The 21,351-nt window shown below is 51.3% G+C and overlaps 1 protein-coding gene across 1 annotated transcript in view; it reads right to left on the bottom strand.

The window, feature by feature from the left end:
* The window catches only part of LOC146861793 (uncharacterized), a 379,950-nt gene extending 359,133 nt beyond the window's left edge, over positions 1-20,817 (bottom strand). The window contains exon 1 of the mRNA XM_085643196.1: positions 20,697-20,817. Coding sequence (XP_085499322.1) covers positions 20,697-20,739 — 43 coding nt within the window. The 5' untranslated portion in view covers positions 20,740-20,817. The remainder of the gene's footprint in view (positions 1-20,696) is intronic.
* Between the last annotated feature and the right edge of the window lie 534 nt (positions 20,818-21,351).

The raw sequence follows: 21,351 nt of genomic DNA, 5'->3' as shown, positions 1-21,351 counted from the left end.
GCCCACTAGACGCCAACGATTAAGCTGGCTTTTTTATGTGTGGGGGCTGCCCAGAATGGGCATACCAATGCCCACACACCCCAAAAAATAGCCACAGTGTTTCTGCCCCCCTTGGGGGCATATCGGGGCAACCCCCTCCCCCCCGATGCCCCCCCGGGTGGCAGAAAGCCAACTGGGCACAGAGTTGTTTTTAGCAATATGCCTACCTGTGGATTTTGGGCCCTAGCGCAGCCGGCACATAGGGAAACCTACCAAACCCACTCATTTCTGAAAACTAGACACCCGGCGGCTTCCAGAGAGGTATGGGTTGCATGGATCCCCTAACGTTTCCTTACCCAGAATCCCCTGCAAACCTCAATTTTAGCTGAAAAAATCACTTTTTTCACACATTTTGGTGTGGGAAAGTTGTGGCATCACCGGCCACACACAAATTTTCCCCCACCCAGCGTTCCCCCAGGTCTCCCGGTAAAAATGGTGCCTCACTTGTGTGGGAGGCCCAAGTACCCGCAGCGGGCAAGGGCCCAAAACGTAGTGAGGCGACATCAAAATGGCCTATCGCAAAACCACCTGGTTTTGCAAGGGGGGTCACTTGGGTTTTTGGCCAGGTGCTCGGTGGCCATCTAGGGAAACCTACCAAACCCATACATTTCTGAAAACTAGACACCCGGCCGCTTCCAGGGAGGTATGGCTTGCGTGGATCCCCCAACGTTTCCTTACCCAGAATCCCCTGCAAACCTCAATTTTAGCTGAAAAAATCACTTTTTTCACACATTTTGGTGTGGGAAAGTTGTGGCATCACTGGCCTCACACAAATTTTGCACCACCCAGCGTTCCCCAAGGTCTCCCGGTAAAAATGGTGCCTCACTTGTGTGGGAGGCCCAAGTACCCGCAGCAGGCAAGGGCCCAAAACGTAGTGAGGCGACATCAAAATGGCCTATCGCAAAACCACCTAGTTTTGCAAGGGGGGTCACTTGGGTTTTTGGCCCGGTGCTAGGTGGCCATCTAGGGAAACCTACCAAACCCATACATTTCTGAAAACTAGACACCCGGCGGCTTCCAGGGAGGTATGGCTTGCGTGGATCCCCCAACGTTTCCTTACCCAGAATCCCCTGCAAACCTCAATTTTAGCTGAAAAAAATCACTTTTTTCACACATTTTGGTGTGGGAAAGTTGTGGCATTACCGTGCTCACACAAATTTTGCATAACCCAGCATTCCCCCAGGTCTCCCGGTAAAAATGGTACCTCACTTGTGTGGGAGGCCCAAGTACCCGCGGCAGGCAGGGGCTCAAAACGTTCTGAGGCGAAATCAACATTGCCTATCAAAAAAATGTTTGGGCCCTTGCCTGCCGCGGGTACTTGGGCCTCCCACACAAGTGAGGCACCATTTTTACCGGGAGACCTGGGGGAACGCTGGGTGGTGCAAAATTTGTGTGAGCCCGGTGATGCCACAACTTTCCCACACAAAAATGTGTGAAAAAAGTGATTTTTTCAGCTAAAATTGAGGTTTGCAGGGGATTCTGGGTAAGGAAACGTTAGGGGATCCACGCAAGCCATACCTCCCTGGAAGCCGCCGGGTGTCTAGTTTTCAGAAATGTATGGGTTTGGTAGGTTTCCCTAGATGGCCACCGAGCACCGGGCCAAAAACACAAGTGACCCCCCTTGCAAAACTAGGTGGTTTTGCGATAGGCCATTTTGATGTCGCCTCACTACGTTTTGGGCCCTTGCCTGCTGCGGGTACTTGGGCCTCCCACACAAGTGAGGCACCATTTTTACCAGGAGACCTGAGGGAACACTGGGTGGTGCAAAATTTGTGTGAGCGCGGTGATGCCACAACTTTCCCACACCAAAATGTGTGAAAAAAGTGATTTTTTCAGCTAAAATTGAGGTTTGCAGGGGATTCTGGGTAAGGAAACGTTGGGGGATCCATGCAAGCCATACCTCTCTGGAAGCCGCCGGGTGTCTAGTTTTCATAAATGAGTGGGTTTGGTAGGTTTCCCTAGATGGCCGCTGAGCACCGGGCCAAAAACCCAAGTGACCCCCCTTGCAAAAGCAGGTTGTTTTGCGATAGGCCATTTTGATGTCGCCTCACTACGTTTTGGGCCCTTGCCTGCCGCGGGTACTTGGGCCTCCCACACAAGTGAGGCACCATTTTTACCGGGAGACCTGGGGGAACGCTGGGTGGTGGTATATTTGTATGAGCCCGGTGATGTCACAACTTTCCCACACCAAAGTGATTTTTTCAGCTAAAATTGAGGTTTGCAGGGGATTATGGGTAAGGAAACGTTGGGGGATCCACGCAAGCCATACCTCCCTGGAAGCCACCGGGTGTCTAGTTTTCATAAATGCGTGGGGTTGGTAGGTTTCCCTATGTGCCGGCAGAACTAGGGTTCAAAAACTACAGCTAGTCACTTTGCCAAAAAAGGGTCATTTTTCACTGCAAAATTGAGGTGTGATCACGTTGCGTTTTGCGCCGTTTCCTGTCGCGGGCACTAGGCCGACCCGCACAAGTGAGGTACCATTTTTCTCGTAGGACGTTGGGGAACGCGGGGTGGGTGGAAATTTGTGGATCCACGCAGATTCCAGAACTTTCCACCACAGAAATGTGGGGAAAATGTGTTTTTTTTTGTCAATTTTTGACGTTTGCAAGGGATTCTGGGTAACAGACCATGGTGGGAGGCACTCAAGTCACCCCATTCTGGATTCCCCTGGGTGTCTAGTTTTCAAAAATGTATAGGTTTGCTAGGTTTCCCTAGGTGCCGGCAGGGCTAGTGTTGGACCCGGCCTCATGGCGTGGTCCTTACCCCCGTGGATTGTACCCGTTCCCCGCCCCGGCCTTCACGGGCCACCCTTCTGAACTACACCGAGGCCCTTCATCCTGAGCGGCACGAGGTCGCATACCCCTCGTGGCTCCGCCATCTTGTTGGCATCCACGTGACTCTGTGCACCAGCCAGCGTGACCCCGCTCAACCCAGCCTCGACCCCAGCGAAGCCCCGACATCGAGGCACCACGAACTGGCCAGGGGGTGCCGCAGGAACCATTCATCGCCCCCGGCGGAGGACAGTATCGATGGGACCCCCAACTGTCCTGCCCTCTCAAGGTGTGATCGCCCTGCAACTCCCTTGGGCCTGACGCCTCTCCTGCTGGGCGTAGGGCCACCGCCACCCGGCCTCTCCGCCCCCCTCGGGCGCCTGGGTCCGTACATCAAAGGGCTCCAGACCTATATCTGGGGCGACCCCGCCACAGATCGGCAGTTGTATCCCGGAGTCGAGAGCCCTGCTGATTGAATCGCGGCTGACCTACGGAGAAGAACTTTTGTCGGAACCATAACGAGCCCTGCTGACTGCGTCGCGGCTCCTTCTTGTGAACACTTGGAAGCCAACCGGAACATCGGAGCCCTGCTGACGCTGTCGCGGCCCAACCTCGCTGAAACCTCCCTCGGAGCCCTGCTGACGACGTCGCGGCTCGAGCTGAGCAGAAACCACCTTGAGAGCCCTGCTGATTGGATCGCGGCTCTCCACGAACTATACGCCAGAGCTCTGCGGACGCCGTCGCGGCTCGACCCCTCCGAGATACGGAGGTCCTCCAGATTGAGGATAAGAACTGGGCCCCAGGTACCCTTGTACCGCACCCCTGCCAAAGACTGTCCCGCTACCCCTACCCTTCCAAAGAGACATTGAGACTTTTGGTGGATCCCTCGATCCCTCCGTGTAAATATTGACCTCGTAACCTTTTTATTGCCGATAAAGAACTGCTTGTCTTGAGACAACCTCCTTGAGTCCTGTGTGGTGGTGCTACTGTGCTAGTACGTGATAGGAGAAGGATCTCTCAGGAGACTTCTCGGCAGCGCTCGGCTACTTCATACAGTGTGAGGGCCCCCCTTGGTGGTCTCGCCGACTCCTCGGGGTCCGCCTTCCAACATTTGGTGGCCAGCGACGGGATCCGAGCCGAACGCAGTACGTACCAGCCAGTACCCACAAGCTACCCATCTAAACGAACAGTAATCATGAGCAGCCAGGAAAACAACGCGACAATGGAGTTCCAGCCCGAACGGCTGGAAGAATATACGCACAAAGAGTTAAAACAGTTCTGCAAAGACAAAGGCATTGCAACCACCGGCCTAGGTACCAAAGAGGAGATGCAGAAAGCTCTGAGGACATGGCTGGAGGCCGGGGCGGGCCCCTCCCAGGAAGAGGGTCCCCTACCCCTGACTGAGACCACATCAACCGCACTGACTCCGTCAACCGGAGGGAGAAAGAGCCTAGAAACCGGCCTCTCCGAAGAAGAAATACGAGAGCGGGAGAAGGTCCGGAGCCACGAGCTAGAGCTCGCACGACTGCGGCTGGACGGCGAACTCCAGCTGGCGGAAAAGAAACTGGCCCTAGAGCAGCTACGGCTTCAAGAGGAGATAGAGGAGAAGAGACGGCACCGGGAGTTGGAGGAAAAGAAACTGACCCTTGAGCACGAGCGCAGTCTCAAGGAGCTCGAAATCAAGGCCAAGAACGGAGGAACCAACGCCCCCAGTACTAGAGACACCCTACCGCCTTCCGAGACCAAGGTACATATCCCGAAAGAGGTCGTCAAGGAGTACTACAAGAATGACGACATCCAACAATGGTTCAAGGCCTACGAGGTGGCCATGACCTCTCATCGGGTGCCCCGAAAAGACTGGGGCGCGGGCCTGTGGGGGCGGTTCCTGAGTGAGGGCCGAGACACACTGCTCCAGCTGCCGGAGGAGGTGATGACCTCCTACGATCACATGAAGGAGGCCCTGCTCACCCGCTACGGGCTAACAGCGGAAATGTACCGCCAGCGGTTCAGAGACTGCAAGAAAATCCCGGGTACCACCTGGGTGGAGTATGTGGACTTTTTCAGTCGGGCCCTAGAAGGATGGATCAAAGGTAGCAAAGTAACAACCTACGGGCAGCTGGTCGACCTCATCGTGTGGGAACATCTCTCCAACAATTGCTTCGTGGAACTGAGACAGCACCTCCTCAACAGCAAAATGACCGACCCGCGAAAACTCGCCGTCGAGGCCGATCGATGGGTCAACTCTCGGGTCCCCCGGAACTCAATGGGGGAGTACCAGAGGAACCCCACCGGACCCCCCCGCCAACGCGGTGGAGGGGTGGGCCGAACAGGAACCGAGACCCTCCCGCCGGGGCCCCCAGGAGCCCCCCTCAAGGGCCACCGCAGCAACAACTCTCCCCGAGCCTAGCCCGAAGGGGGGCGCCCCCGGCCAAACCCGGACCACGACCACCAGTAACGTGCTACGGCTGCCAACAAACCGGACACTATGCCAGCGATCCAGTCCGCCCCCTGAACCGAAGAAACGGGGGCGGCGGGCCCCCGCCCCGACAGCTGGCGGCCGCCATCCTGGGAGAAGGAGAAGAGGAAGAGGAGACCCTCGACCGAGGGACCACTGAATGGGAGCCGGCAGCCATGTCCCTGGTCTGCCTGGGTAGCCGAGAAATGGTACCCTGCACCCCCATCCCAAGCAACACCCAGAAGTACCGGCAGCAGGTCACGGTCAATGGACAACGGGCCGAAGCCCTTCGTGACACCGGCGCCAGTGTCACCGCTGTCCGCTGCCACCTGGTGACCCCAGAACAGATTCTACCGAATGTGCTGTGCCCCGTCCGGACGGCCGACAACAGCGAAAGCCTGTGCCAGATGGCCCTGGTCCCCTTCGAGTGGGGAGGGGTGACGGGCCTGCTGAAGGTGACGGTACGCGACGACGCCCCCGTAGACTGCCTCCTGGGGAACGACTTGGAGAGTTCCCCCTGGGCTCAAGTAGAGCGACGAGAGCACCTCCGAATGCTGGGACTATCCGACTGGGCATGCGCCATCACCCGGTCCATGACCGCCCGGGCCCCCCGCTCATCCTCGGCCTCCGGGGCCGCCCAGCCCGAGAGGCTCGCACCCCCTCCCGCCATCAGCGAGGGGGAGGCGGACACCGACCCTGAACCTAGTGAATCCTCCCCCGAGGAGATGGTTTCCCCGTGCGCCCTACCAGAACTGACACAATGGCGACACGAAGGGGGCCCCACCCGGGAGCAGTTCCAACAAGAGCAGCAGTCCTGCCCCACTCTCGAAGGGGTCCGCCAACAAGTGTCCGCCCAAACCAACGGGGACCAGACCGGCACCCACTGGGTCTACTGGGCCGAGGGCCTGCTATACAGTGAGCAAAAAGTGGCAGAACTCGGGGCCAGCCGAGTGTTGGTGGTCCCCCTCCGCTTCCGGGAGTTCCTGCTCAACCTGGCACACGATGTGCCCCTCGCCGGACACTTGGGGCAAGACAAAACGTACAGCCGTCTGGTGACCCACTTCTACTGGCCCCGGATGCGGAGAGACGTGGACAACCACTGCCGGTCCTGCCAGACCTGCCAAGCCAGCGGGAATATGGGGGGTCGGGTCAAGGCCTCCCTCCAACCCTTTCCAGCCATCAGCACCCCGTTCGAACGGGTCGGAATCGATATCGTAGGGCCCCTGGACCCCCAGACCGCCCTGGGCCACCGCTTCATCCTGGTCCTCGTGGACCACGCCACCAGGTACCCGGAGGCGGTCCCGCTAAGAACTATAACGGCCCCCGTGGTAGGCCGGGCCTTAATGGGGATCTTCTCCCGAGTGGGATTTCCCCGCGAAGTGGTGAGCGACAGAGGCACTAACTTTATTTCCAGGTACATGCGGTCCCTGTGGCAGCAGTGCGGGGTCACATACAAGTTCACGACCCCCTACCACCCTCAGGGGAACGGACTGGTTGAGCGGTTCAACAGAACATTAAAGGGGATGATCCAGGGCCTGGAAGAGCCCCTCAGGCGGAGATGGGATGTCCTGCTGCCGTGCCTCCTGTTTGCCTATCGGGAGGTCCCGCAGAAGTCCCTGGGGTTCAGCCCGTTTGAACTATTGTACGGACACCTGGTCCGCGGACCGCTCAGCCTGGTCAAGGAGGGCTGGGAGACGAAGCCCCAAGGCACCCCTCCTGATGTCTACCGATACCTCCTGACCCTCCGAAACCAGGCCCGCAAGTTCCGAGCCATGGCCGAAGCCAACCTCGAGGCCAGCCAGGAGGACATGAAGCGGTGGTACGATCGGAACTCCTCTACCATAGAATTCGAACCAGGACAGAAAGCATGGGTCATGGTCCCGGTTGAACCCGGCGCCCTCCAGGACAAGTGGACCGGGCCCTTCAAGGTAGTGGAGAAGAAAAGTCCCGTCACCTACCTGGTCGACCTGGAGTCCCCCCGGAACCCCCTCCGGGTCCTACATGCTAACAGGCTAAAACCCCACTTTGCCCGGACCGAACTGAGCCTGCTACTGGCGACCGACGAGGGGGGCGAGGACGACTCCGAGCCCCTGCCCGACCTCTTGCAGTCCAACGTCCATGATGGATCGATCAAAGGCGTCCAACTCGCCTCTTCCCTGACTCCGGAACAGCGCAACGACTGCCAGCAACTGCTGCAGGACTACGCAGCCCTCTTCTCCCTCACCCCGGGGGTGACCCACTGGTGCGTCCACGACGTCGACACCGGGGAGAGCCCCCCCGTGCGACACAGAGCCTACCGGGTACCCGACCGAGTGCGGGCATGCATCCAGACCGAAGTAACGAAGATGCTGTCGTCCTGGTGCCAAAGGCCGCATCTCCCGGCCACCCCCCGGAGTTACGATTCTGCGTGGACTACCGAGCCCTGAATGCAGTGACCAAGACGGACGCCCACCCTATACCCCGGGCCGACGAACTCATCGACCGCTTAGGGGCCGCTCGCTACTTGAGCACGCTGGACCTCACCGCCGGGTACTGGCAGATCCAGCTCACCCCCGGCGCCCAAGAAAGATCCGCCTTTTCGACCCCGGATGGGCATTACCACTTTCGGGTGATGCCCTTCGGAATGAAGAACGCCCCGGCCACTTTCCAAAGACTGGTGAACAAGGTTTTGGCCGGGCTTGAGGCCTTCAGCGCGGCCTACCTAGATGACATTGCCGTGTACAGCAACCACTGGGCTCCTTCACCACTCCTTCACATTAAAGCCGTCCTGGCCGCCCTCCAGCGGGCCGGGCTCACAATCAAGGCCAGCAAATGCCAGATCGGCCACGGATCCGTGACCTACCTGGGCCATCAAGTGGGGAGCGGGCAGGTGGCCCCTCTCCAACCAAAAATAGACGCCATCCAGGCTTGGGAACCCCCCACTATGGGAGCATTGTTGGCCCCCTCACAGAACTAACGTCCAAAAAGCAGCCCAAGAAAGTGCACTGGACCCCCCGCTGCCAAGTAGCCTTCGACACCCTAAAGACAGCAATGTGTACTGCTCCGGTGCTGCAGGCCCCCGACTACAATAAGGAGTTCGTGGTGCAGACGGACGCCTCCGAGTATGGGATCGGGGCCATCCTGTCCCAGGCCGATGAAAAGGGGCTCGACCGACCAGTGGCCTTCATCAGCCGACGGCTACTGCCCCGGGAGCAACGATGGAGCACCATCGAGCGTGAGGCCTTCGCCGTAGTGTGGGCCCTCAAGAAGCTCCGGCCCTACCTCTTCGGTACCCACTTCCGGGTCCAGACCGACCACCGGCCCCTACGGTGGTTAATGCAAATGCGGGGCGAGAACCCCAAGCTGCTGCGGTGGTCCATCTCGCTGCAAGGGATGGACATTGACGTTGAGCACCGGCCCGGCAATGACCACGCCAACGCCGACGGCCTGTCCCGCTTCTTCCGCCTTGACGAGGAGAATCCCCAAGGAGATGGGTGACTCTCCATGCCTTCGGCTGGGGGGGGGGACGCCTGTTGGACCCGGCCTCATGGCGTGGTCCTTACCCCCGTGGATTGTACCCGTTTCCCGCCCCGGCCTTCACGGGCCACCCTTCTGAACTACACCGAGGCCCTTCATCCTGAGCGGCACGAGGTCGCATACCCCTCGTGGCTCCGCCATCTTGTTGGCATCCACGTCACTCTGTGCACCAGCCAGCGCGACCCCGCTCAACCCAGCCTCGACCCCAGCGAAGCCTCGACATCGAGGCACCACGAACTGGCCAGGGGGTGCCGCAGGAACCATTCATCGCCCCCGGCGGAGGACAGTATTGATGGGACCCCCAACTGTCCTCCCCTCTCAAGGTGTGATCGCCCTGCAACTCCCTTGGGCCTGGCGCCTCTCCTGCTGGGCGTCGGGCCACCGCCACCCGGCCTCTCCGCCCCCCTCGGGCGCCTGGGTCCGTACATCAAAGGGCTCCAGACCTATATCTGGGGCGACCCCGCCACAGATCGGCAGTTGTATCCCGGAGTCGAGAGCCCTGCTGATTGAATCACGGCTGACCTACGGAGAAGAACTTTTGTCGGAACCATCACGAGCCCTGCTGACTGCGTCGCGGCTCCTTCTTGTGAACACTTGGAAGCCAACCGGAACATCGGAGCCCTGCTGACGCTGTCGCGGCCCAACCTCGCTGAAACCTCCCTCGGAGCCCTGCTGACGACGTCGCGGCTCGAGCTGAGCAGAAACCACCTTGAGAGCCCTGCTGATTGGATCGCGGCTCTCCACGAACTATACGCCAGAGCTCTGCGGACGCCGTCGCGGCTCGACCCCTCCGAGATCCGGAGGTCCTCCAGCTTGAGGATAAGAACTGGGCCCCAGGTACCCTCGTACCGCACCCCTGCCAAAGACTGTCCCGCTACCCCTACCCTTCCAAAGAGACATTGAGACTTTTGGTGGATCCCTCGATCCCTCCGTGTAAATATTGACCTCGTAACCTTTTTATTGCTGATAAAGAATTGCTTGTCTTGAGACAACCTCCTTGAGTCCTGTGTGGTGGTGTTACTGTGCTAGTACGTGATAGGAGAAGGATCTCTCAGGAGACTTCTCGGCAGCGCACTGCTACTTCATACAGTGTGAGGGCCCCCCTTGGTGGTCTCGCCGACTCCTCGGGGTCCGCCTTCCAACAGCTAGGGTTCAAAAACTACAGCTAGTCACTTTGCCAAAAAAGGGTCATTTTTCACTGCAAAATTGAGGTGTGACCACGTTGCGTTTTGCGCCGTTTCCTGTTGCGGGCACTAGGCCGACCCTCACAAGTGAGGTACCATTTTTCTCGTAGGACTTTGGGGAACGCGGGGTGGGTGGAAATTTGTGGATCCACGCAGATTCCAGAACTTTCCACTACAGAAATGTGGGGAAAATGTGTTTTTTTTGTCAATTCTTTACGTTTGCAAGGGATTCTGGGTAACAGACCATGGTGGGAGGCACTCAAGTCACCCCATCCTGGATTCCCCTGGGTGTCTAGTTTTCAAAAATGTATAGGTTTGCTAGGTTTCCCTAGGTGCCGGCAGGGCTAGGGTTCAAAAACTACAGCTAGTCACTTTGCCAAAAAAGGGTCATTTTTCACTGCAAAATTTAGGTGTGACCACGTTGCGTTTTGCGCCGTTTCCTGTCGCGGGCACTAGGCCGACCCGCACAAGTGAGGTACCATTTTTCTTGTAGGAGTTTGGGGAATGCGGGGTGGGTGTAAATTTGTGGAATACACGCAGATTCCAGAACTTTCCACCACAGAAATGTGGGGAAAATGTGTTTTTTTTGTCACTTTTTTACGTTTGCAAGGGATTCTGGGTAACAGACCATGGTGGGAGGCACTCAAGTCACCCCATCCTGGATTCCCCTGGGTGTCTAGTTTTCAAAAATGTATAGGTTTGCTAGGTTTCCCTAGGTGCCGGCAGAGCTAGGGTTCAAAAACTACAGCTAGACTCTTCGCAAAAAATGTGTAAATTTTCAGTGTGAAAATGTGGTGTGTTCACCTTAGGTTTTGAGCCACTTTCTGTCGTGGGCACTATGCCTACCCACACAAGTGAGGTACCATTTTTATCGGGAGACTTAGGGTAGTTCAGATTTGTAAAGCAACTGTTATTACCTATTGATTTTTGATGCATTTCTCCCTTCCAAATGAAAGACATTGTGTAAAAAAAAAGTCATTTTGAAAAATGACCAATAATTGTCATGCAAGTATGAGTATTCCCAATTTCGAAAAAGTGCAAATATACACGGTTTCTAAACTCTGTAATTTGTTCCCATTTCAGAAATACAAAGGTGTCTTTCATACCAATTTTTCCATGTATACATTTTCACACTATAATTGCTACATACCCAGAACTAAAATAAAAACCATTACAAAATGCTGCTCAGTTTTTTACTCTGGGTTCGTTGGGCTCTTCGTGAACCTACAAGTCCTATATATCCCCACAACCAGGAAGGTCCAGTGGATGTAACGGTACATTGCTTTCTAAGAGATGTCATAATTAGAAGAAGTTACAGGTGAAAACGTTGACTCAAAAGGCTGCTTTTTTCAACTAATTTCTTAATTTTTCCTATATTTAACTGGTAGTTTCTATAAAGAAACCTTGATGGATCTACACAAATGACCCCTTGCTGAATTCAGAATTTTGTCTACTTTTTAAAAATGTATAGCTTTCCAGGATCCATTATTGTTTTTGTACCCATTTCTACCATTAACTGGAAGGAGGTTGAAAGCACAAAAAACAGCAAAAATAGGGTGTGTCCCAGAAAAATGCCAAAACTGTGTAGAAAATGTTGGTTTTCTGACAAAATTCTGTCATTCCCTAAAAGCTGGAGAAATGGTGATTTCAGCCCCACAAACCCTTTTTTGCTACCATTTGCAGAGAAAAACCCAGAAGCTTTCATTTGCAGCCCGTTTTTCCCATTTTTCACAAAAAAAAACAAAATTTTGCTGTATTTTGACTAATTTCTGGGAACCCTCTAGGAGAATCCACAAACCCTGGGTACCTTTAGAATCCCCAAGATGTTGGAAGAAAAGGACGCAAATTTGGCGTGGATACCTAATGTGGTCAAAAAGTTACAGGGGCCTAAGCGTGCACTACCCCAAATAGCCCAAAAAAGGCTTAGCACAGGAGGGGAAAAGGCCTAGCAGTGAAGGGGTTAAGTTGGGAGATTAAGTCCCCTTGAATCCTGAGGGTCCCTAGGGTCCAACTAGACCACTAGGTACCTCCAGTAAGCGCCAAAGAGCTGCGTTGCAGAGAGATGTAAAAAGGGGCATGGCCTAGACCACCTCTCTGCAACGCAGCGCAGTGGTGCTTACTGGAAGCACCTGGTGGGCTAGTTGGCCCCAGGGTCCCTCAGGATTGAAGGGGAATTATTTCCCCAACTTACAACGCGCCACAGGGCTTGTTTGCACAAGTTAACTCAGGCCCCGTACCCTCCCTTCACCACTGTGTAAACACGCCCTGTGGCCGTTTTTAGTTGGGAGACTAAGTTCATTTGAATCCTGAGGGTCCCTAGGGTCCAACTAGCCCACTAGGTACCTCGAGTAAGCACCACAGAGCTGCGTTGCAGAGAGGTGTAAAAAGTGGCACGGCCTGGACCACCTCTCTGCAACACAGCTCAGTGGCGCTTACTGGAAGCACCTGGTGGGCTAGTTAGCCCTCAGGGGCCGTCAGGATTGAAGGGGAATTATTTCCCCAACTTAAAACGCGCCATAGGGTGTGTTTGCACACGTCACCTCAGGCCCCGTCCCCTCCCTTCCCCACTGTGTAAACACGCCCTGTGGCCGTGTTTTTAAGTTGGGAGATTAAGTCCCCTTGAATCCTGAGGATCCCTAGGGGCAAAATAGCCCACTAGGTACGTCCAGCAAGCGCCATTGCAGAGAGGTGTAAAAAGGGGCACGGCCTGCACCTCCTCTCTGCAAGGCAGAGCAGTGGCGTTTACTGGAAGCACCTGGTGGGCTAGTCGGCCCCCAGGGTCCCTCAGGATTGAAAGGGAATTATTTCCCCAACTTAAAACGCGCCACAGGGCGTGTTTGCACACGTCACCCCAGGCCCAGTCCCCTCCCTTCACCACTGTGTAAACGCGCCCTGTGGCCGTTCTAAGTTGAGAGATTAAGTCCCCTTGAATCCTAAGGGTCCCTAGGGTCAAACTAGCCCACTAGGTACCTCCAGTAAGCACCACAGAGCTGTGTTGCATAGAGGTGTAAAAAGGGGTGTGGCCTCAGAACACCTGTCTGCAACGCAGCTCCCTGGCGCATACTGGAGCTACCTGTTGGGCTAGTTGGCCCTCAGGGACCCTCAGTATTGAAGAGGAATTCCCCAATTTACAACTGGCAAGGGGGCGCGTTTGCAGAGTGCTGCAAGGAGGGGTCATGGCCTCCGGCGCGATGCCGGTCTTTTATTTATTTTTATTTTTTTAAGAAGGAGGGCTGTGTGGCCCCCCTTCTTTTTCTAATTTATTGGCCCTGGGGACCCCATCCCCAGGGCCTGCACCCTAATTTTTTTTGTCGAAAAAAAATTAATTTGGCCCTCCCAAGGCCTTAATCGGCCCCGGGGATCCCAACCCTCGGGTCATGGCCTTTTTTTGTTTTTTAATTCTTTAGGAGGGGGCTGCGTTGCCCCCCTCCTCAGGCCACTTATGGACCCGGGGACCCCATCCCCCGGGGCCGGCCTTTGTTATTTAATATTTAAAAAATATATATATTTAGAGAAACACCTAGGACATGCTGGACAAACCATATGTACCTATCACCATGACGATTTGCGTGATATTCATTAAAAGGCGACTATGCATAGAATGAATCCACATGGAATGTATGTACACCGCTAGTGAAGCTCTGACGTGTCTGACGCCCTACCGTGCCTAATCCCGGCGCCCCCGCCGGTGGGTACTCTCCAAGTAGACACCCTTGTCGTTTATTTATACAAACATGGGTAGCTATTGACGGGCACATTTAATATACACGCACACCAAGCCATTCAAAGGTGACTCGACAAAAATTTGACCAAACTATGCAAGAAACCCCCCTCACGGTTAATAAAACACACATCCACCGCCTGATGTGTAATACTTTTTATTTTACTCTCTGGAAAGGAGACAAACCTCACTTGAGAGTCATAGCGTGAATTTGATACTTGTATAGCGCACTACTCACCCACAAGGGTCTCAAGGCGCTTGTACGAATACCGCTGTAGAACCCATCCTGGCTTTCCCTGTGAGGCGACCACTCCTGGGCACCCCCAAGGTGGAGGCCAGGCATCCTTAGCGTTGTGGGGGCCGTTGTGGAGATTAAGCAAGCTATTGCCCAGAGTTGCAGAGTGGGACTCCATGATTGGAATAGGCACCGAGGCGAGAATTATCAGGTCTGTGGAGTTTTTTTTAGCCCAAGACCCGCCGAGGCGGGAATTGAACCCTGGTCTCGGGCTAGACCTCTGCATCAGGGTCTGCTGCTCTACTCATTGAGCCACACTTCTCCACGTGCTCCTGGCTGAGTCCAATGCTGTGTTACACCCACCAGTGCCCGCCGAGTGCCTCACACCTCTGTGTTGTATTCCACCAGCTAGTGCGTATGCTATAACACTCTCTAGCCCATGTGCACTGTAACACCACCCCGTGAATATGTCATGCCACACTTGTCTTCGCACGGGTTATATTGCCCCATCTAACGTGCCTTCCTCGATGCCTATGTTATAACGCACAGTGCTATGCCATACATATTACAATCTGGGATCCATATCTTTGTCACAGTGCATATGCAACGTTACACTCCCCAGCACATATTTTATATTACAACTTTAGAGACTAGTTAGGTTACACAACACTGCCCTGTGCATATTACACTCCAAGGCGCATATCGCATAGCACGCGCTAGTGCCTGTGCTATCTCGCGCTCTCCAATGAATCTGTCATTGCGCACAATGTATTGCATATTATATTTCACGCCCGGTTCATCTTATATCACACTTTGTTTATACCATACACTATATCTTTCAATCGTGCTCTCAGGACTATGTTCTATATAACACTGTGTTCACCTACCCTTTTCACGGGCATTACATTTTGCGATAGGGTTGGAGGGTCAGGGGGTGTTTCTGCCAAGTGAGCCCGGAGTCACAGTCACAAACGTCCTCTTCTTCCTGAATAAAAGTGAGATTATGCTGCATACTTGTTCATATTTTAAGTAGTTCGCACAGACACACGTTTTAAAAACAATAAAGTTGCTAATACCCGCCTTCTCTGAACAGTTAGCTTGCTGCCCCATCCCCCTCCTCCCTATACTCTGTTGTGTGAATCCATGGACTAGCCTTCTCCCTCCTGCCATGCATGGTCTGATGTGCTGCCACTGCCCTCAATTTAGTATGATGTACCAGTCCACTCCTCCTGCCCTCCATTGCCCAATTCTATGCCCCATCATTGACCTCCTGCTTAAACTCTGTGCTTAGCTTGCTGCCCCTATTCTCCTTCCCCCTGCCCTCCGATGTCTTTGTGCATGCCCCTGCTCCATCCTTTATGCCCACCATGTTCCATGGACCTGCCACTCCTATCTACTCTGAGTGTTCTGTTGAACTGCCACTCCCCTCCCACCTGCCTATCATTGTCAGATGACTGTAACCTGTCCCTGCCACCTCCACCCTGCCTGTCCACATGCCATGCCCCTATCCTCTTACTCCTGTCCTACATGGTCCATTGTACTGCCACACCCTTCTGCCCTCCCTGGTCTGTTGTGCTGCAACTGCTCCTCCTGCCTATCCCGTGCGGTCTGTTGTGAGGCCCCTTCCCCTGAACTTTCTTGTCTGTGCACAGGTCCTGACCCTCCCTTCTATCCTCCATCGTCCTTTGTGCATGCCCCTGCAACCTCCTTCTTGCCCATCATAGCCATGGTGCTGCCACTAACTCTCCCACTTGCCATGCATGGTCTTCTGTGCTGCCATGGCCCCTCCCACCTTCCCTGTGTGGTCAGTTAGCTGCCCCTGACCCCCTCCCACCTTCCCTCCATGGTCTGTGTGTATTCCATCACAGTCTCACTGTTGCTCTTCATGGTGTGTCTTGCTTCTAGTGCCCATCCTGCCTGACCTCCATGGCTATCTTGCTGCTCCTGCCCTGCCCCCTTGCCCCCAGCCCTCTGTTTACATGTGCAGACCCCTACTCCCCCCCTCCTGGCTTGTCTGTTCCATTGTAATGCCCCTGATCCGTCCCTCCTGCCCTTTATGGTCTGTTATGCTGCAGCTTTCTCTCCTGTCTGTCCATTATGGTCAGCTAGCTAACATTACCTCTTGCCCCTCTGTTCTCTGTTGTCCATGTGCATGGTCCTGTCCCCTCCCTCTTGCTTTCTATGGATTGTTGTGCAGCACTCCCGTCCCGCATGCCCTGTGTGGTGTATTGTGCTGCTGCAAACCCTGATGCCTGCCCTGCAGGGTCAGTTTGGTGCACCTCTCCATGTCCCTCCTGTCCTCTGTTGTTCAAGTCCATGTCCCTACCCCATTTCCTTCCATGTTCCAATGTACCATACTTGCGAACATTTTGAACTTGGTAAGAGGGAGATTTTGAAAAAAAACTGGGGTATTGATTTTCCCCTTTGAGTTACATTGAAAAAGAGGAGATTGTAGACAGGAGACAGATCAAATAAAGCCCATTTGAGCTTAAAAACATTGGACGTTTCCTGGCTGAATCGGGTCTGTTGGCATGTATGGTTGTACTACCATTGCCTCTTCCTTCTGCCCACAATGGTCTATTACATTGCCACAGTCTCTCTTGCAAGTCCTGTATTGTTGGTTTGTTGCCCCTGCCCCCCTTTCCACTGCCCTCCATAGTCTGTTGTGCTGCCACGGCCCTTCCTGCCTGCTCAGTGTGGTTAAATTGTTGCCTTTGCACCCTCCTACCTGCCTTCAATTTTCAGAGTCCGTGCCCCTGGCCTCTGCCTCTCAACAGTATCCTAATGAACAACTAGATTGCTAACATTCTATAATTATTACAAAAGTGTGGAACGCCTGACATCATCTTGATGTAATCAAAACTGTAATACCTAGAGCATTTCCTTTAGAAATTACATATATGAGAGCGTCTTATTGGCATCAAAATTATGGTTAGTGCTCTAAAAGACTAAAATATGGACATATTTTCTGAGTTTTCAAATAGCGACAAAGCACTTTTAAATTATTTGGTATCTTTATGTTTTTTTATCCAGTTGACCACTTGATTAAATGTTGCACTTAGGGGAGAGGATGTGGTGTTACTTCCAGAACTGCAGACTTTGTAACTGGGGAACCAGGTTGGAGTTTCTGCTTCAGCTCGACATTCTGTGATTCTGGTCAAATCACTTAGTCTCCCCATGTCCACAACCAAAATGAATTTGTTCTTGTGTGATGTAACCAATGCTCATGTAAAGCACTCCAATACCTGACAAGTCTGCACTATATAACACTGCAAAAACACAAAATAATAAGTGTTTTGCACACTTCTGTCATTGGGCTATATTTGGGCTACATCTGGGTGATTTTGGGCTACATTTGGGCTCTTTTGTCTCCGGTGGCCATCTTGGGAGATTTATTTGTTATGAAGTTTCCTAATTTCCTCATGTACTGCAGTCTCCTCAGTAGGAAATGCTTTCAGTTTTTTACTTTGATTGTATCATGAAGGTATTCAGATATGTCACACATTTGCCATAAATTCTGAATGTTAGCACTCTAGTTGCTCATTAGATCACTGTAGTAAAACTACTGTTCACCATGGAAGTCTGCTCCTGGTATTAAAAGTGCATGTTTCAGTCTGCATGTCAGAATTTTTTAATGAAATAGAAGAGGATTTGAGAAGTCACTCAAAATGTGCCCTCATTTTCTTTCTTCAGCAATAATCATAATTTCTATGGCAAAATGAACCCCCTCATTGTGTTCCTTCTTCAATTAAAAGTTTTAAGTGTTACCAGTTTATTCCAAGCAAGATGGCTTCAGGTGTGCCATACTTTTGTCATAATGAAGACAGTAAGCGCTCTAGTTGTTTTTAAGAACACTCTGGGACATTCTGTCATTGGGCTATACTTGGGCTACATCTTGGTGATATTTGGGCTACATTTGGGCTCTTTTGTCTCTGGTGGCCATCTTGGGAGACTTATTTGTTATGAAGTTTCCTAATTTCCTCATTTACTGCAGTCTCCTCAGTAGGAAATACTTTCAGTTTTTAACTTTGATTCCATCAAGAAGGCATTCAGATGTGTCACACATTTGCCATAAATTCAGAATGTTAGCACTCTTTTTGCTCATTAGATCACTGTAGTAAATCTACTGCTCACCAGGGAAAATTGCTGCTGGTATTGAAAGTGCAAGTTTCAGTCTGCATGTCAGAATTTGTTAATGAAATAGAAGAGGATTTGAGAAGTCACTCAAAATGTGCCCTAATTTTTCTTTCTGCAGCACTAATCATACTTTTTATGGAAAAATGAACCCCCTCATTTTGTTCCTTTTTAAATTAAATGTTTTAAGAGTTACCACTTTAATCCAAGCAAGATGGCTTCAGGTGTGCCATACGTTTATCATAAGTAGGACTGTTAGCGCTCTAGTTCTTTGGAACACTCTGGGAAGCTGCAGTAGAACACAAAGGAATCAACTGACAGTCTCTGCCCTTGTTGGATGTACATGTTTTACTGAGAATGTCAGACTTCATTCTCACATGACTGAGAAAGATAATGTGAATTTACAGAAAATAAGCTCTCAGTTTAGCTTATAGATCACCTTCCAAACCTCTGTGGGAAAAGCATGAGAAAATATTTTTCTCTCAATCATGATATCCCAGCAGAAGACTTTTTCACATGGTGAAATCACCTTAGAACATACAATTCCTAAAATGAGTATGGTACCATCAACAAATGATTTATAATGTAACTAAAGTCTTAAAACCTTCTATTAACTGCAATGCTTTTTAATGAGGTGCTATCATGTATATTGGTCCCAAGATGGCTGCCAACACTTCTTGGATGAAGTGCTGACAGCCAATCAGATCTCAGGATGAGATGTGTGGTTAGGCTCCGCCCACATATATATATGATTTTACTTTTGATTTTCTCAGGAACTACTGAACAGATTGACACCAGACCTGCAAAAGGCACATCCCTGAGCTGAGGACTACCTCTCTGCCAAATTTCAAGTAATTCTGTTCAGCCGTTCGGGCTGTACCTTGGACTAAAGGTCCCTATGGAAAATTGAATGGGAAAAACGCGTTTTGGGACCCCCCTTTTATCTCAGCCCCCGCTTGACGAATCCCCCCGAGACTTTCAAGGTAGGAGCGGAGCGTAGCGCCCCACCTATTTTGAAAATTTCGCGAGGATTCGTCGACCGGCGCCAAAGTTATTCCAAATAGAATGTTGCGGATTTCCTATGGTAAGAGGGTCCTAACTATAACTACCTACTGGCGACCGCCAGTAGGTAATACACACACATATATACATATATACACATTTATACATATACACATACACACATATTTTTTTTGTTTTATTACTGAGTTATATTTCTGGCTGAAACGCATATTACCAATGAAATTCACAAGTCATTTCTATATATGACCACAGCACATACAGTAACTCATGACTCCCACCATTGTGTTTTCATGATAGCTCTTGCACACGTAATAATCCATTAAAGCCTGCTCCAAAACCTTTTTAAATGCTCAAGAAATACTGAACGGATTTACACCAAACCAAAACAGGACTGCGATCAGAGTCAAGTTCCACTTCCATGCCAGGTTTGGTGTAAATCCATTCAGCCACTTGGGCTCTAAATGGGAGTAAAATTTCATATAACTTTTTCCAGAACCACCCCAACCCCCCTGCCGCCCCACCCCATCAATGTAAATACATTTGGAGTTAAAGATCATTTATATTAATGTATATTGAACTTCATGATATTTTGTACTTATTTGTCTGGCTATGATTATTTTTGTAGCACAATATTTTTCAGCTTCATATTCTGACAAACAATCCTCTTTCAAGGAAAGATGTTTATCATGCCATAAACTTTATTGGTGTAAATGATCTCTTCAGAAGATTCTCAGTATATAGAAAAGTAAAACAAAAATGCTTTCTAGAGCCTACCACCTTACCGAACGTAATTTGAAACTTCAAATTTACATATATTCATCCAATTAAAAGAATCTAAATGTCTACATTTTCATTATATATCCACGTATGCCAGGCATCCAACAAAGAAGCAAAATCAGCGAGTCACATTTCATAAACGATTGTGTTTGGGGTTTTCAAAGTTTACAAATTTAGAAAAAGGTGATTTTGTATTGAAGCGTGATCTTGTTTCGATCAGAGTGATCAGGAAGTCTTTACAGATGGCTCAAAGCCAACATAAATTGCCACCTATAGGATGGGAGAAAGGGTACCGTTTAATACATGGAGATCTAACGCTTCGCCAGAAGCGGGAGACTGGATGTGACATGAATTTGGTTCAAAGATTAGAGAAATGTATCCTCACTCTTAAAAGGCAAAAGGTTGATTTTAAAGAAAACGAACAGAGCTCAAATACATCGTATTTCTGATTTGACGATTTCTGCTTGTTTTCTGAATGCACTGCGGAGCATTAAATGCTGACAGCCGGGCTGTCGTTGCCCAGGGAGCCATCTTTTATAGTAAAGTTGTCTCACGGAGTAATATCTAACCGTTCTCAGAAGTGTCAAATAACTGAGATGTAGTTTAGCAATTAACATTGTAATCTGCAAATTTAGAAAAGTGTTATACATGATATGCAACATGTCCGCTTACCAGTTTACTGTGAAATTCAACAATTTTGGCAATAAAATAAAACATAATTGTGGTAACAAGGCTTACGAGGGTGTATTGTGACAATATTTAGTTAAGCCACTCTAAATCCAGGAGACACCGTTCCCATAGGATAATTCTTGTCACTCGTTGAATAATTCCGATGTCTTACCTTGAAGCCCAGCTAAGTTCTTGGGGGATCTATTACAAGCCATGGCGTCCTCTCTTTCATGCTCCTGCTCTTCTTGGAGGTTCAGGGCCCAACTGATTTGCTTTTACCCGCTTGTCTGTAAAGTAGTTTTTTTGTTACTATGTAACGGCCGGGTCAGCGTTTCATCACAATGAGCCCAAAGTGATTGACTAGATTTCTAGAGCAAGGCACGGTATGAGCACTGTTGAAGCTGGGCTGCCAAGATCCTACAACACATAGGATTTCAAATTAAATCAATCATTTACTATTAAATCCATGTAGGTTTTAAGTTAAATACTGGAGCCTATACCCCCCCCCCCAAAAAAACAGTGGCTGAGCCTACAGAATCAAGTGCCTAGAGGAGCTCTTTCCTCGGGGGATGGTGGGTGAGCGCCTCCTTCCGGATCATTAAGGACACTATTTCCAGCCCTGAGCCTTTGTGTGCTCGCCTCATGCCTTCTAGGTGGTGGAGTCCTGTTTGCTTCTATTCAACTAATTAGTCCAACACACCTGAAAACAACGATTGTGTCCGTAATGAACTGGAGTGAGGGGGTCACTTTCAGGTAATGTGGCTGTCTCCAGGTGGCGCCTAAAGGGTGGTACCCCTCCTCCCTGCTCAGTTCACGTGAGCACTCTT

The sequence above is a fragment of the Triturus cristatus genome, chromosome 2_2, assembly GCF_964204655.1.
Source record: "Triturus cristatus chromosome 2_2, aTriCri1.1, whole genome shotgun sequence".
Lineage (NCBI taxonomy): Eukaryota > Metazoa > Chordata > Amphibia > Caudata > Salamandridae > Triturus > Triturus cristatus.
This window is presented reverse-complemented; position numbering and strand designations above follow the sequence as displayed.